General features: G+C 45.5%; 1 protein-coding gene and 1 pseudogene across 5 annotated transcripts in view; one reads left to right on the top strand and one right to left on the bottom strand.

Annotated features, from left to right (window-relative positions):
- The window catches only part of ARHGAP17 (Rho GTPase activating protein 17), a 77,871-nt gene extending 69,196 nt beyond the window's left edge, over positions 1 to 8,675 (bottom strand). For 3 of the 5 annotated variants that reach the window (XR_012500325.1, XM_074346175.1, XM_074346176.1), the window contains exon 1: positions 8,485 to 8,675. Coding sequence is in view for 4 of the 5 variants with exons in the window: in XM_074346175.1 (XP_074202276.1) it covers positions 8,485 to 8,537 (53 nt within the window). In the remaining variant the exon portion in view is untranslated. The remainder of the gene's footprint in view (positions 1 to 8,484) is intronic. The other 2 variants (XM_074346174.1, XM_074346177.1) reach the window with 2 other exon arrangements.
- An 844-nt stretch (positions 8,676 to 9,519) lies between these two features.
- On the top strand, positions 9,520 to 15,258 carry LOC105073759 (thyroid receptor-interacting protein 11 pseudogene; annotated as a pseudogene).
- The last annotated feature ends 1,914 nt before the right edge of the window (positions 15,259 to 17,172 follow it).

Here is a 17,172-nt window from a genome sequence, read left to right as displayed (position 1 = left end):
GCGAAAGATAGCGTCAACACATTAGAAGGCAATTTGGCAATACACTGACTATATAAATATTAATTTTCTACAAGTGTTGTGATTCTAAACTTCAGGTAATTCATCAAAAAAAATAATTTAGAGGGGAATGGCCATAATCATTAAAATAATGACTGGCCATGTCAAAACTAAGGGGAGACCTAGATGTCCCTCAGAAGGGATGAAAACCAGCTCAAGGCAGCAGAGCCAGTTGGAAGACCCTTGTGAGCCCAGGTGAAAAACAGGAAAGCTGGAGTGGGGGAGGCTATAGCTTAATGGTAGAATGCCTGCTTAGCATGCACGAGGTCCTGGGCTCAATCCCCAGTACTTCCATTAACAAATAAATAAATAAACCTAATTACCTCCCCCTCCAAAAATAAAAAATTAAAAAAAAAAATGAAAGCTTAAACTAAGGTCATTGCAAGAATGGCCACTGAGAGGCAGAAACCAAGTTAAAAGATACTCAGGAGGCAGAGCTGCCGGATCCTGGAGAGAGCCTGGATATAAAGAACACGGAAGAGGGTGGCTGGGCAGGGGTGGTGGCACTCAACACACTAGAGCAAGAGTCAGCAAACTCTTCCGCAAAAGGAACAGGCAGTAGATAGCTCTGGCCCTGCAGCCCATGCGCTCACCGCTAAAACAACTCCAGTTTGCTGCTGCAGCACATGGCCGTGTTCCAAGGAGCCTTTTTCACAAAACAGGCACTGGGCAGGACTTGGCCTGCAGGTCAAAGTTTGCCAACCCGTAGACTAGGGAGTCCAGGCAAAGGAGGCCAATTTGAGGATGAACTTCATGAGTTCAATCTCAGCAGGACATTTAGGTGGAGATGTTCAGTCTAGGGATGGGGAGATGCCAGCGCCAGAGGCATAAAATTGAGAGTCGTCAGCACGAGGTGGCAGCTATGGGGCTGAGATCACCCAGGGGAGTGGTCTCAGAAGACAGGAGACAAGGACACTTCCCTGCCTGCATACAAGGGCAGCTGGGCAATGTCACTTCAGGTCACTATGGCCCTGGTAAGGCAGAAGCATTATAACCTAACTTCCCTTAACTACTTTAACCTAAAGATTTTAACTTGGGGCTTTTATTCCCTTTTTCAAGATTAATATCTTTCAAGTTTCAAACTCATAGATGAAAAAGAAAACTTCCCACTGGCTGGAAAATAAGGCAATTCTAAAATAAAGTGTCCATCAACTTGATGTCTTAATTTGAAATATTTTACACTCAAAACATACACAACATCATACTTGATATCATACGTGTTTACATAGTTTATGATTTTCGATTTAAACTCTTCAGGAGGCATAAATTTGGCTAACCCATGTGGAAGAACACTGAGAAACTACAGAAGAAATGCTAATGAAACATTCAAGGAGAGATCAAATTGACTACTAGACCGAAAGGCATCTCTGATAAGGAAGACACCTAAACACAACTGAGGGAAAGGAGAGGAAGAGAGAAACATCTTAGGACTAATTAAGTACGATGAATAGTGGTAAAAACAAATGTCTCATCCCGGTCCTAAGAAGAAATTCATTAGCAAAACACCACTGTCCAACTTTCACACCCAAAGAATTAGTCTCTAAACTAGAGGTCAAAGCAGGTAGCCCAAGACCAGGTAAGCTTGAAGATGTATTTCTTTGGTCTACACAGTGTTTTTTCCTTTTCCTTTTAGTTGCCAACATTTAAATAAAAGAAATCAGCATTCTGGAATATCATTAAACATGGGAAGATGCAACGCCACGGTACCCACATTCACTATGGCAACCAGTGGCTGGAGCCGAGAGCAATCATCCCCCTTAAACGAACATGTACTCACTAGTTCACTGCAGTCCTCATCATCCCCTATTGTCTTACACCTATCTCCCACTTCACTTATTAATTTGACTTGATCTGGCACTTGAGTTTGTGACCCCTGCTTACAGAATGTAATTGTGATTTCCAACTTTTTGGAAAATGGGAGACATTATGCAAAGTAAAATTTCGGACTCTCTCAAACAGGAATTTACAGGTCCATAATCCGTTATCCATCCTTTGAAACCTACAAAACAAAGAGGGTTTTTTTTTGGTAACTCATTTGGCAACAAAATTGGACCTGAGTTAACATGAAGCTGTGTATAATCTTTAAAACACTATAGAAATATTGTGTATTTTGCTACAGAAATATTAACATGTTTGATTATGGGCTATTGCCCTAGACCCCACTGGAGAGATTATATAACAGCATGTGTGCAGTAATACTTTCCTTTAAAATCTGAAAAAATCTGATTTCTGAAACTTATCTTACCCCAGAAGTTTTGGATAAAGGGCCATGGTCATGTTATACTTTTACTATCTACGTTTAAGAAAACACACACACACACTTACAAAGCAGATAAGCGTGTAATAATATTTTTAAATGGATTTTTACTTCATTCATTACAAAGGTATCTGCCTACATTTGAGAAACATAAATAGAAATGATCTATGCAAAACCATCTGCAGTCTGACAAAAATGCCCAGTGCACATGCTGACTCTGGGCCCCTGTACCAGAGTGTTGAATCCCTTTGGGGGTAGGTGGGGTGGTCTGCTGTGTACACGCTGGGAATCACTGGCACACAGGTAATTCCATATTAGAGTAACATGCTGCCTCCACACTTGCTGTCTGTGTGAAAATGATGCTACAGCTATATGACCACATCCTTTTAGCGTTCTTTTTTGTCCCCAGTGAACAGTGAGTTTTCATTCACCTTTAAATACCCTGTTTGATATTCTAGAATTTCACAATAGGTAAAGTACATAATCAGGCCCCGAAGATAAGATTCAGAAGAAGCTGCAAAGAAAGCAGATTCCTTTCCACCCTTGCTCTATGCTGAGGCCAGATGGAATCCACTCAGATAGACGCAAAGCCCAGCTTCTTCCCCTTTCTCGGAAATACTGTTTGGAGGAAATCAGTGTGAGTAAAATGAAGCAGCAGAGGTGAGGCATGTGGAACATGATGCTGGCAGAAGTAAGGAAATGGTCTGGGATGTGTCATGGGAGAGAGAGACACTGACTCCATGTGGCACCAGAGGACATCTCGGGGGTGCGTGGGACAGAGGTATTTTGACTCATCTTGAGAATTAGCACTGCCCGGGCGGAATGGAAAAAGGTCATCAGGGAGGGTCAGGGAAGAATGTAACAGAATAAAACAAGCCAGGAAGGGGCTGAGGGGAACTGGATGGCTAATGCCGCACCCAGATGGGACAGCTGCTACTCTGCCACCCCTACCTGGACTCGGGAGGACAGAGGCACTGCCGGGTCCTCCAAGATTTTAGATTTTAGAAGAAGCTGGAAATCCAGGTTTTCGTGTGAAAACGCCTCATTTTTAAATATGAGCCAATGGCTGTTAAAAGTAAATAAATACGGAGTAGGCCAAAGAGAACACATCTGTGGCCTGCAAGCAGTGCGGATCTTTGGTTGTCATAATTCACATATCCACACCCTGGAAGGACTAGAACAGTTTCTCAGCCTCAGGAGTCCTGGCATTTGGGACCAGGTGATTCCATGTTGTGAGGCTGTCAGGGGCACTGTGGGACGTTCCGCAGCCTCCCTGGCCTCTATCTCCCCGATGCCTGTAACAGCCCTCCCCCAACCATGTCACAACAATCAAAAAATGTCTCCAGACGTTGTCAAATGTCCCCTGGGGGGCAAAACCACACCTGGTAAGAGCCACTGGACTAGATCAACATCCAGCTCTCGGCCTCCAGGACTTTATGAAAGCACTGCTCATGACTCAAACAAGGGGTTTCTCATGTAAGACTTGCCCACATGAAGTACGGAATTATAGCTGCTTTGAAATCAGAAACCGGGGTGTGAAGGCACAGCTCTGTCATTTGCTAGCTTGATGACCTCTCTGAGTTCTGGCTTCCTCATCCTTAAGTCAGGAACAAATAACATCACCTCTTAGAGCTGCTGCAAGAATGCAGTGAGATAATTTATGCAAAGCACTGAGCCCCAGCAGCTTAACAGGCACCAAAGACCATTAATCCTCCCCTGGAGAAAAGGCAGCCCAGACTCTGCAGTCGGGAGCCCACAGGATCCAGAGTCAGAAGCCATGGGCCCAAGGGGAGCCCGGGCCACCTAGGAGCTGTGCGAACCTGGCAGATCATTTCCCCTCCTTTATAAAACAGAAACGACAATCGCCAGTAGGTGAGAACCACGCCGGCTGCTTTGGTTCAGCACTTGGCGCACGAAGCCAGCTGGAGCAGCGTCAGTGATTAGTACCATCAAACCTTTCACAGCTTTCTGTAAGGGGAAGGACGAGCTCTTCAATAAACCCCGAGACCCAAGAATGCAGTGACACTGGGGCAAGGCACAGGGGACAAGAGTAATAACAACAGGGACCCTCAACCTCTAGGTCCTTCTAGACAAGCAGTTGCCAGCTGGTCACCCACAGGCCAAATCTGGCCACTGATGTGCTGTTTAGCCCCCTGTAGTGTCATGGTGATTATTTAATTTGCATTTAATGCCATCTGACTTTCATTAAAATCCAGATTTCAGGCTTTTCTGCAAAGCTGCAAAGGTTGAGTCATGCTGGGTCCATCCTGACACATGCCCCTTTGGTGAGACAATAATCATGCGCTGGGTGAGGGGTGGCGGAGAGGCCCCCCAGACCTCACCTGGCCTAAGTCACCCATTTATTTTACCAGCCCAGACCCTTTAGGCATTTGAGTTTGTAGCTTTGGCTTATCTAAAGATAACTATCTGGGAAAGCATTTGAACCTCCAGGGCGTACTTCAAATAAGGCAGAAACCAACACCCACTGGGACACTCCCTCCCTGGGCCTCACCTGGGTAATAGCTCTCTGGGTTAGGCCCTCAGATTCCTTTTCTCCTGGACACTTCAACCTCATAACTAAACCATCTCCTCACTCTGTATACACCTTCCTTCGTTCAGGGCATCACCTCCCCCAAAGTAACACCTGTGTCCAGTGGATTATCTGCATCAAGGATTTTCAGAAAACAAAATAGCTTTCTTTTTACCCAGACTACCAAATACTCAACATGATGTTTCTGTCTCCTGACCGTACTCTGGTTTCCCCTGGGGTGCCTGCGCTCCCCAACTCTTAGTCCCGTGATTTAGGTGGGGTTGATGCTGTACCCATTTGCAGGCAAAAGCATGCGACCCAGGCAGAAGCACTCAGAGTCAGTCTTGGGGCTTTGGCAACAGTGCCTGGGAGAAAAGCATTCTCTGTCCCTCTGGGACAGGAGCTGAGGAGGATGGACAATGGGGGCGGGGGAGTGGGGTGTGGGTCAAGCCTGTCTAAAGAGTGGAGCCTCTGGAAACAGCCCAGTCTGTGGCCAAGCTCCTTTTGGATTCTTTTGGTCACATTTAATTCCCATCTTCATTTAAGGCAGTTAGAATTGGGTTTTCTTACAATCCAAAGAGACCTCATCAATACCAGAGAAATTTAAAAGATATGCTTGAACATGGAAACAAAGCCAAAAGGCTTTGCTCAAATTTTCACCTGTCTTTTTGTTACCTCCCTCTATTCAATAAGAACTAGCATGAGCCACCCCTCTACAAGCATTTATCTCATGATATATAATTATTTCTTTGCTAGCCTGTCTCTTCCACAAATCTGTTGAGCTCCCTCGGGGCAGAAAGTGTGTCCTATTCACGTCTGGCTCTTGCACGATGGCGCACACTTTGGGCCGAACAAGTGTCTGTTGAATGCATGAATCCACGGAAGGCAGGGGGACAAAAGGACCCATCCTAATTCTCTTCTTTGCAACACCCGTACCCGGAGACCACCTCATAAGCCTTGCCCCTGTGGTACGCAAAGTGTCTTCTGAAACAGACTCACCGACCCACTGTAAATAAACTGCATCATGAGAACTCACTCCTTCCAGCCATTACTAATTCTCCCACGAGTCCATCTCATGGAACCTCGCCGCGGGGTTACCCACAAGGTGCTCATTCTGGGAAGAAAATACTTCCTTGCAAGATGCCACCTACAACTCTATGAATTGGTAGTACACACTGTGCACAAGCCGTTCACACATATAACTTCACTCACTATAATTGAGTTTTTCGGGGGGAGAGGGGAGGACCCCTTCTTTGCTTTCTAGCCTTCATTTTGACCCAAATACATCCAGAATCCTGATTCTGATACCTGGCAACCATCTGCTTCTGCCCAATAACAATTGCAGGCTCCCTCCTGCCTCCATTTTCCCTCCCTAATCCTTTACAATTAATTAAGTAGAAGGAAATACAAATATGTCTAAGAAATCAACAGCCGTAAAACAACAGCTTCCCCACTAAAAACAGTTTTGACTTTAGGTGCATAATTGCCACACCCTTAATAGCTCTGTAATAGCTGTCGCTTCCACTGCATCAAGCAATAAAGATTTTCAAACAGTCAAAGGTCAGGGCCAGAATTATACTCCTAGGATGAATCACAGCATTTACTCTATCCAATTCTCGTTTTCCCATACTTGGGCCCACACCACCAGGGCAGTCGAGGAACAACTGGATTTACACGAATTTAACAGTATTTACTGAGCATCTACCATGTGATAAGAACCACAGCGGACTCTGGGAATCAAGAGAGAAAGTGTAAAAACTCTCAAAGCATTCAGTCTAAAGGGGGACACTGGCAAGTAAAGACACAATTCCATTATGGAAAAACAGGAATTATGAAAGCACCCAGCAGGGCACATCCAATCTATGTTGGAGCATCAGAGAGGTCTTTGAGAGACAGAGACCTTTACAGGGAGAACTGGAGAATGAACAGGAGGTGGCCTAGGGCAGGTGCAGTGAAAGAGGCTTCCAACAGTTCCAGGTAGAGGCTAATTAATATGTAAGAAAGCACAGCCTCCTCTGGAAACTGAAAGGAGGCAAGTATGGCTGGAATTTAAAAGTGTAAAGAGAGATGCTGCTACAGAGGAAGCAGGGCCAAGAGACACTGGACGGCTTTGGAGCTTTTAAAGCCTCTGAACTGTTCAAAAAAAAAAAAAAAAACCAGTTGCCTGATACAAGGTACAAACAGGCCAAAATGACTCTGACAAATGCATCTTGACATTCACTAAATATTGATTCCACCATGCATGTTACTGAGAACACTAAGGGGGTAGGAAACTGCCAAGGAATTATCTTGTCATTCATTTACAGATTCTTGGTTGAAACATCAGCTGTCACTACTACTCTGTATACCTTCCTCTCAAAACTATTTCTATCCTTTTCCCACAAATACCTGAAAAGCAGGCACTTCTAGGGTTTAGCAGATAGGGATTAACTCTGAAAATAGGATAAATGCACACCAAGCTAATAGGGTGAGGGTACCAAAAAAATTAAACAACAGAACTAAGCAAAAAGTTGAGGGAAACGAAACAGTAAAAAGCAAATTTGGAAAACGCAGGAGGAAGTAAAAGTATTTTCATACACACACACAAAAAAGAAGTGTCCCACGTGCTCTGGCCAAACCAAAGTCCCCCTTTGACTCAAGTGCTGAGAAAAGAAGCGAAAGCTGTAAAAAAAATTCCCACTTTCAGATCTCATCAGAGAATTAACAGCAAAATCGGTACCACAGAGCTAACTAGCCCTGGAAGACCTTGAAATATTTGCTCCAGACAATACAGCACAGGACAGTCACCTCCAGAAGCTCTCCAAACCACAAACCATTCCTCTCTTTCAAAAGCCTGAACATCCACAACCTCTGGTCTCTCCTGTCATTTCATGATCAATGCCAAGTTTCCCAAATAAACTTAGAAAGGATGGGCCTCCAAACCCAAAGTGAGAAGACCTGTTTGTTTTTTTTAAAGATCATTTCTTTTTTAACTGGCGCTAGGCATTTGCAGAATCCTTTTCTCCCACTTTCAAATTTCTAAATGTCAAGCACTCCAGCTCACATTCGCCCCTGGTTAGGAGACGGCACCACCTCTCAGCTGCCGCCTCAAAGAGCGTTCAGAAACTCTCTGGGCAGATCCGCTGGGCTTTACTAACCCTTTACTTTTTTGCCATCATGCACTTGTAAGCGAAAGCTTTGCCGCAGCGGGGCAACCCGGAAAGGCTGAGCATGCCGCCCCCCAAACCCGGCAGCCTCGGACACAACACTCCTGGGAGGTGCAGCCCCAGGCGGCGGGCCTGGGCCGGCTGGATCTCGGGGCGGGGGGGTGGGGAGGAAGGGACAGAGGGCCGGTCCAGCGCCCTGAGGGCGATGCTCCGCCGGGCGGGGACGCGGGGCAGTGGGGACCCCGAGGGGTGGGAGCGGGGAGGCGCGGCCCGCCCAGCCGGTCTCCGGGGGGCCAAGCGGCGGTCTGGAGCCGGGCGCCAGGCCGCGGCGTGGCGCAGCCCCCGGCCCCCAGCCCCGCGGGCCTCGGGCGAGGCGGCGGCCGGCCCCGGGGCGACCGGGCCCAAGAAGGAGCCGGTCCGCCCCCCGCCCGCGGCGCCCGGCCCCCGGCCCCCGGCCCGCGCGTCCCCCCGCGGGCCCGGCGCGGTGCACTCGCCTGCCCACGGTCTGGTTGGCCAGCTGCTTCATGCGGTTGAACTGCTTCTTCATGGCGGCGGCGGCGGCGGCGGCCCGCGGGGCTCGGGCCGGGCAGGACAGGGGACGGCCTGGCGGCTCCTACATCGCTTCCCAGCCGAGGCGGCAGCGGCGGCGGCAGCTCCCCAGGCCGGCGGCCCCGCCCTCGCCGCGTCACTTCCAGCGGCGCCGCCCGCCGGGCCGGCCGGGTCGGGTCCGACGAGGAGGGCCAGGCCCAGGGCAGAGGCCTGGCTGCGCGCCGCCCGGCCCTTCCCCCCGGGTCGCTCCCCGTGCCTCACGAGGAGCGGCCGCTCAGGGCCTCGCGGTCCCCTAGGACCTCGGCGTGCTTTCGCTCAGCGATCACCCGCTCGAGTGATATTTAACTCCCTTCCCAGACTAGGTCTCAAACACACGGTGAAAAAAGCAGACACAAAGAAAGTAGATGGTGCAACACCCCCGTCTATGGCGTCTGATAACCGCCAAAATCCATCCTCAGGGCTAGACACCGAAGCCGGGCTTGCTGGGGAAGGAGGGCCGAGGTGGAACCAGAAAGGACACATGGGAGCTTTGGGGCAATGGAAGTGTTCAGTGTCTTTAACTAGGGCCGTGCTTAAGTGCAGGTGGAGGTACTTTGGAGACGGCGCCTTCACAGCCGCTGTCATGGTGGCCGGCGGCATCCAGGAGGTCGGGATGGCGTGTGACACTGGGACAGTCAAGGAAGCTGGGGGAGAAGGGCCTAACCCCGGTGCTGGGAAGACGTGTGGACGGGCAGAAAGGCCCGAGGAGAGACAGGTCATTGGAGACAGGACCTTCGTTAGGTCCCACACCAGGCCTGGGTGCTGCGAGGCAGGGTGGAGTGTTGAGGGGCTCCTGTGCTCCGCCGTTGCCTAGAAACCCCTCATTGTGATTTGATTCTTAGCTTTGCGCTGGCTGCAATTCAGGGACAGTTCGCGGGATTGTCCTACTGTGCTGGACGCTTTTCGCGGAGCGGACCAGGTCAGTTCTATGACCCGCAGCAATGTCCTCCTGGTTTAGTGGCCTTAGCTCCGGCCTAGGCCACTCCCTGGGGCAAGTGGGTGGTAGTGTAGCATCTTTCACTGGACACATCACTAATGTGTTGAGGAAAGGAAGTGAAAAGGTAGAAGTACCTGAATCTAAGACGAAGGAGGTTGAAGACTCTCAGTCAATTTTAAAATCAGAGAATGAGAGACTTAAAACTCTTTATAGTGATCTAGAGGAGAAGTATGAAGCCTCAGAGCTTCAAATAAGACAGCAGACTACTAGTTACAGACATCAATTACAACAGAAGGATGTAGATATCAAACTCCTTACAGCAAGACAGATAGCGCTAAAGGATCAACTGCTGAAGCTGCAGTCAGTCTCGCGGTCAGTAGACCCTGAAGCTGGCTCTGTACCCCCAGTCACTTTACCACCTCCACTGGGTTATGATACCAATGACCATGCTTTAGCTGTCCGGAATAATGATATGGACTTTGCTGACCTAATTTGGTCACAACAAGAAATAAATAGATTGTCAAATAAAGTCTTAAGACTTGAGGCTGATGTCAACCACTGGAGACACATTGCCGAAAAGTTCACAGTGCAGGGAGCAGAGAGCCTTGACCAAAATGAAATCTGCAAACTGCAAAATACCATAAAGGAACTTGAACAAAATCGATACAAGGAAATTGATGACCATCAACTTGAAATAGTGACAATGCAGAATGTTCATCAACAGAAACTGGCAGAAGTAAGTCGTAGCCATCGACAGAAATGTAGAGACTATGAAGAAAGGATTGGAGAACTGGAAAATCTGTTACTGCAGGGGGGCTCCGGAATTGGACCAACTCATGAATTTCAAATTCATGACATGCAGAAAGCTATTCAAATTCTACAAGCTGAAAAGGAAGAGTCCACCAAGAAAATCAAAGAACTTGAGGATAGAATGAAATACATCAATGGAAAATCATCTGTAGAGAGTGAAAGAGATGTTTTAAGGAGGGAACAAGACCGGATAAATGAAGAAAATAAGGAAAGAACTGAAGAGGATGAATTGCAACCTTACGTTATGAAGCAGAGTGACGCCATGACAGCAAAGGAACAAGTGCTTCCACCAAGTACATCAATGGAGGAAGTGTTCAGAGAGCAGCAAGCACTGTCGGATGCTGAAAACGAACCAATGAGACTGAGCAGCTTAAGCCAGGATAACGATGTCATCGAACACAACCTGAAACTTCAGGAACGAGTCCAAGTTCTAGAAAAAGAAAATTCACAGCTAAGTCAAGAAAAGGAAGAACTTCAACGATCACTTGTCAAATTGAGCAACGATTATGAAGTAATTAAAAGTACAGCTACAAGAGATATGAATTCTGGTTCAAAAGTACATGATTTAAGATGTGACTTGGAAGGCAAGGAAGGACAACTCAATCAGAGTACTACTAAGAAGGAATTACTGACACCTGAATTAGGAGAGTTGGATGAGAAGAAACAAGAAACTGCAGAGCACGTGGTTTTGATGAAAGATCAGCGATCAGAACAACAAAATGAAGGAGATGGTGTCATCCAAAAACTAAAGCAAGAGCTTGAGGAAGAAAAAAGGAGAGTCCGTCAACTTGAAGATGATCAGATGAACATTACTAAAGAGTTGGATATGCAAAAAGAAAGGTTAATTCAAAGTGAATTAGCTGCTAATGATTTGCTTTTAACCAAGCAGAAGCTTGAGGACAAAGTAGAAGATTTATTACATCAGCTAAACCAGTCACAAGACTGTAATGTCGACATCCAGAAAGAGAACTGTCAACTTAAGGAAGTTATTAAAGAAAACGAGAAGGAACTTTCAAGAATCAAGAATGAATTTGCCCAGTCTCTTAATCAAGACACTAATGTGAAGGTTGACTCACTTAAAGAACAGGAGGCCGAAGTTAGAAACTTAAGGCAAAATCTTTCCAAAATGCAAAAGCTCAATGTCAACTTAAGCAAAGTGGCTTTTGATCTCAAAATGGAAAATGAAAAGTTGGTTTTGGCACTTGAAGATGTAAGACGTCAGTGGGAAGAATCTATTGTTGGTAACACTCAGAAGTCTCTGGGGAAAAACACTCTAGTGGAGGCTTTAAAAATGGAAAAAGGACAGTCAGAAGCAGAATTGTGTCAGGCTGAAAAGAGGCTGTTGGAAGAAACGAGGAAGAACGAGCAAATGATTGAAGAATTGTCAAATACACATCACCCAGATAGCTCTGCCTTACACCTGGAGCAGGAGTGTTTAATTCAACTCAGTCAAGAGAAAGATTCTGAAATAGCAGAACTCAAGAATATTGAGCAGATAATTGCTGACCATAAAGAAACTCAGGCAATGCTGTCATCTTGTTTAGAAGAGCAGGAGCAATTGAAACAACTTATAGAAGAGAAAGAAACTTTTATTGAAAAACTGCAAGGAAGTTCAGATCCTTGGGAGGAATTAGAGAAATATACTCAAGGCTTAAGAAAAATGGAACTGCTACAGCAAACCATCGAAGAAAAAGACACAAGTCTTGCATCCATGAAAGAAGAAAACAGTCATCTGAAAGAGGAACTGGAACGACTGAGAGAAGACAGTCAAACCGAATCTACGATTAACCCTAACATGCTAGACGCTATTACGGATCTAGACTCTGAGAGCTCTCCATCAAGTGTCATGAAAGGCAACCTTAAGAAGAAAATAAAACATGATCAAAAGATAACTGAAGATCAAAACCAGACTAAGATGCAAAAGCGTCAGTCTTTACAAGAGCAGAAACAGGAAATGGATGGTCTTCAAAGCCAACAGGAGCAAATGAATATTAAACATACTCAGCTCTTTACAGCCAGAGGGGAGGAGACTGAGAATTTACAAAATACAATTGAACAAATCAAAACCCAGTTACCCGAAAAATCCCAGCACATGCCAACAGAACATTTGGGTGTTTTTCAAGTAACAAAAATTCAGAGTCTTAATATAGAAAACGGAACTGAAAAGCATGACTTTTCTAAAGCTGATGCCGAAAGATTAGTAGGACTAAAAGAACAAAAATTAGAGATTCAACTTCTAACTGAAAAGAATATCTGTTTAATTGAACAGATTGATCAGCTCTCCAAAACTGAGGTTGGTAAACTAACCCAGCTTATCCAGCAAAAAGATTTGGAGATACAGTGTCTTCATACCAAAATATCTTCAGCTTCCTATACCCAAGACAATGGGTGTCTTCAGCAGCAACTGCAAATGTATGCATTGGAAAGAGAACAAATACTAGCTGTTTTAGACGAGAAGATTAAGGAAAATAGCCTTCTTAAAAGGGAAAACTTCAGAATGGTGGATATCATTATGGGCAAAGAGGCAGATCTTGAGAAGCTCCGAGATGCAAATATGAAACTACCCCCTAGAGCTGAAAGCAGTGATCAGGATATGTGTAGAGAAACTATTCGGAATTTATCCCACATCATTCGAGAAAGAGACATTGAAATGGATGCACTGAATCAGAAATGTCAGACATTATTGACAGTTCTGCAGAATTCCAGCAGTGGTAATGAGGTTAATGGTGTTAAGATTAATCAGTTTGAGGAGCTTCTACGGGAACGGGAACAATTAAAGCAACACGTTTCAATAATGGAAGAATGGAAACAGCACGTGGTGGCCACGGTACAAAATATGCAGCGTGGGTCAACCCATCTTCAGAACGAGCTTCAACAACTTCAGGCACGGGTTTTCATGGACAGTGATAATAAATCTCAACTACAGATGAGCTATACTGACCTGATCAAAAATTATGAAGAGAACAAAACCCAACTCAAAAACTTGGAGATACAAGTTGCACAAATGCAGCTCAGCCTAGAGCAGCTTTGCAATGCCAAGGCTCTTCTACTAGGGAAACCTGAACTGACCTTACCGCAGCCCTCCACCGAATCGCCTCCTTCCGAGTCAGCTGCCTCTCTTCAGGCAGTTAAGTCTGATGGATCCAGTGAGTCTTCAAAGCTGCTCCAAGAAGAGATAGAAGAGTTAAGAAAATCAACAAAGGAAAAAGATGCAGCAATTAGAACCCTCCAGGAGGATAACCAGAGACTGTGTGAGTCCATTGCGGCCGCCTCAGAACTCGACAGAAAACAGCATGAAGAAAGGGATTCCAAACTTCAGCAGCTCCGGGAGAAACAGGATGACTTACAAAACTTACTCCAGGAAAGAGAGCTCTTGCTCAAAGCCAAAAGTGATGAATTACTTTCTGTAAGTGAAGACTTCACTAATGAAGTGAGTGAAAATGAAATTTTGAGGCAGGCGGTAATCAACCTGAAGGAGAGAGTCGCCAGTTTGGAAGTGGATATTTGTAAACTCAAAGAGGCCAATGAAAAAATAGTACAAACATGGAGGGAAAAGGAAACAGAAAATCAAGCACTACAACAGACAAACATGCGGCTTTCTATGATGCGGAGAGAGGAACGGTTGAAATTTGTGGCCATGAAGGAAAAACCTCTTGCCTTGGAGCAACTATTGAAAGAAAATGAACAAGGCAAGAATGGGGAATTAAATCAACTTTTGCATGCAGTGACATCAATGCAAGAAAAGACACTTATTTTTCAACAGGAGAGAGATGAAGTCATGTTGGCACTGAAACAGAAACAGATGGAAAACTGTGCCCTCCAGAGTGAGGTTCAACATTTACACAACAAAGAACTACATTTGAAGCAGGATCTAGAGCGAGCCCATCGCCTGGCTTTGGAATCCAAAGAGTCTCATAACCGCAAAGCCTTAGCTGCAGAAGACAGAGCAGCTCAACTCAGAATGAAAGCGAAGGCACTGGAGGAAAAGCTCCTTCTGTCTTCTAATGCAATGGAAGATGCACGCCAACGAGCCTGCTTGCGGATGGAGTCATTGAAGGAACAACTGAATGTTGTCACCAGGCAAAAAGATGACATTTCACAACAGCTCTGTGCGTCCCAAGAACAAGAAAAACAGTATGCACAAGCACTAGCTAATCTGAAGATGGAATTTGCTGAATGGATGGAAAAGGCAGACGATCTAGAAGGGAAACTGCAGAAGACAAAAGCTGTCTTGAATCTGAAGGAAGAAGAAATTAAAGTTTTGACAAAACAAAATGAGGTCCAACGGGAAGTGCTAGATGATGTGCAAAGGAAACTGCTGGACTTAGTAAGTAAAGCAGAAGAAAAAGTCGACAAAAGCTTAGTGAGGAAGCTCTTGATGGAGTATTTTCAAACACCCAGACCTCAACGCCATGAAGTGTTAGAACTACTGGGAAACACTCTGGGCATAAAAAGGGAAGAAATGGAGCTGGTTTTTAAGGAAGAGCAAGGCGGTGGTACCAGATGGATGACTAGGTGGCTTGGGTCGAAGAGTGTCCCCAACACACCTCCGAGACCAAATCAACAATTTATGCCTAAGAATTCTTTTTCAGAACTTTTTGCTCAATTTCTAGAAACAGAATCTCACTCTACTGGTCCACCATCAAAAGCGTCTACTGAAGACACAAAGACTCCCAGTTCACCGGGAAGGAAACAACTGGCTAAAAATGCCCCACCAAGTCTTACAACGACCCTAGGAGCCGCACCCAAAACACCCAGTGTGAATCACTGCTCCACTGCTGTTTCACTTATTAACCCACCTGGACCTACAACCGATGGATCGGAGCATCTTCTTTTAAATGCTGTCACTGATGTTCTGCCCACATACACACCTTTGCTGCTGTCACCTGGCAAGAGCGCTGGAGTTGTGCCGAAAGACCTTTCAAAGCAGTAGATGCTTCTTCAGCCAGAGATGAGACAGTCCTAAAGAAACCGGGCACTACATTTGTGTACCTCACCACAACATGGCCTTAAAAAAAATAAGGCCATGTATTTGTTTTCAGTTTTACTTTGTTTAATAAAAATATTAATACTTAAAAAAAAAGTGTGTTGTAAGGACTTAGAAGATATTCCCCAAACTTAAAACAGTGGTTACTCCTTGTGAGAATGGGCTTTGGTGGGATGGGTGGCTGTAGTCAAAGGATACTTCAAATATTGTTTGTAAAGCTTTAATTTTTTTTTTGCAAAGACCAGGTGTCTATGTATACCTTGGGTAATTAAAACATTAACTTGTGTTAATGTTCAAAATTATGGTAGACACACGGGTACACTCCTTGGATAAGAAAAAAGGCAAACAGCACAAAAGTACAAGATGCCTAAAATTTTCAAAAATGGAAGTTCAATCCTCCTGGCTAAATCCCAGTCCTCTTTCCATTGCCTGGAAAACCATTCCATTGGTAGCCTGTACCCTCTCAGGCCTTTTAGAAATATATGTATATTTGTATATATGGAAGTATATTATTCTGACTTGCTTTTAAAAAAAGAAAATCACTACACTTTAGCAATCCTTCCAAAGGTGAATGAACTTCATCTTATTCTTTTTTAAAACAGCAGTTTGTAGTGGGGAGGTACCCTACTGTACCCTAACTTATTTAACTAGTTCCTATTGATCCGCATTTAATAAAACCATCAAAAACCCATAAAACCATCAAATGGCCATGGCCAACTCCCTTGCCCATCTCAAGAGGCACTCCAGAGCTTCATTGCTTTCTTGAATTACGATCGTGCCCTCGATACTGGAGGCCAGAAGTCAAGAACCCTCAATTTCCCACACCTGCTTCCTACGTTCAACCATCCATTGTTCTCCATTCACCTCTGCTCTTTCCCTTTTGTTTCAGAGGACAAGGGGTCCAGCTTTGCAGCTGACGTCTCATGGCTCCTTTGTACCCTGGAAACTATCCATTCAGACTTCGTCAAAGACCTCATTCCACTAATTTTCCATTCTGCTTTATCTTTAGTTGTCTCTTTCCCTGAACATAAGAGCCTGCCAAAGCCTCTGCCAGCAAACCATCCTCCTTCCTGCTCCTTCAGGTACCAACTTCTCTCTCTACCTCTCACAGCTGAGCTTCTGAAAAAAATTCTTCACTCCTTGTCACCACCTCATTTCTCACTGATTTCTTTTTGAAAGCTCCACAAAATCTTGTCTCAATGCCCCCTAATTTCCTGATGCATTAGAAATTCATCTTTTTAGTTACTTAAGCTCTCTGTAGCATCAGATAAATGTTATCCCCATCTTTATTCTTTAACATTCTCTCCACCTTCTTTCTTTTGGGGTGCCACTCTCAGGTTCCCTTCCTGACATTAGGCGCTTTTCTCCCTGCTTCCTTTGTAGCGTCTTTGGACCACTTCGTAAGTGGGCATGTTCTCTGAGGGGCCATCTTCAGCTAAATGGATCTTCTCCCTCTCACTGCAGGCACAGGGCAGCTCATCCACTCCCATGACTGGATGTTCACCTGGATGCCAGGGACTTCTGAATGCCTCTGTCTAACCTCACCCTTCTCCTAACTCCACCCTGATTTATCTGCTTGTCTGCTGGATGTCTGTGGGCTTCTCAAAAGCAACATGTCTGAAAGGGAACTCAGCATTTGCCCTTAGAACCCTCCTCCTCCTCCTCTGTCCCTTTTATCTTCTAATAAAACCTCTGTGCATCTTGTCACCCAGGCAGGAGGTGTCAGAGCCATGGTTGATCTCTCTGACTCGCCCACTCCATAGCCAATCAACTACCAGATAGACCTTACTTCCTTCCCTTCCTTTCTGCTCCCATGGCTCTGATGCAGCCTTTCCTGCCTCTTCCATGGGCTAGTACAGT

Source organism: Camelus bactrianus, chromosome 18 (genome assembly GCF_048773025.1).
Source record: "Camelus bactrianus isolate YW-2024 breed Bactrian camel chromosome 18, ASM4877302v1, whole genome shotgun sequence".
Lineage (NCBI taxonomy): Eukaryota > Metazoa > Chordata > Mammalia > Artiodactyla > Camelidae > Camelus > Camelus bactrianus.
This window is presented reverse-complemented; position numbering and strand designations above follow the sequence as displayed.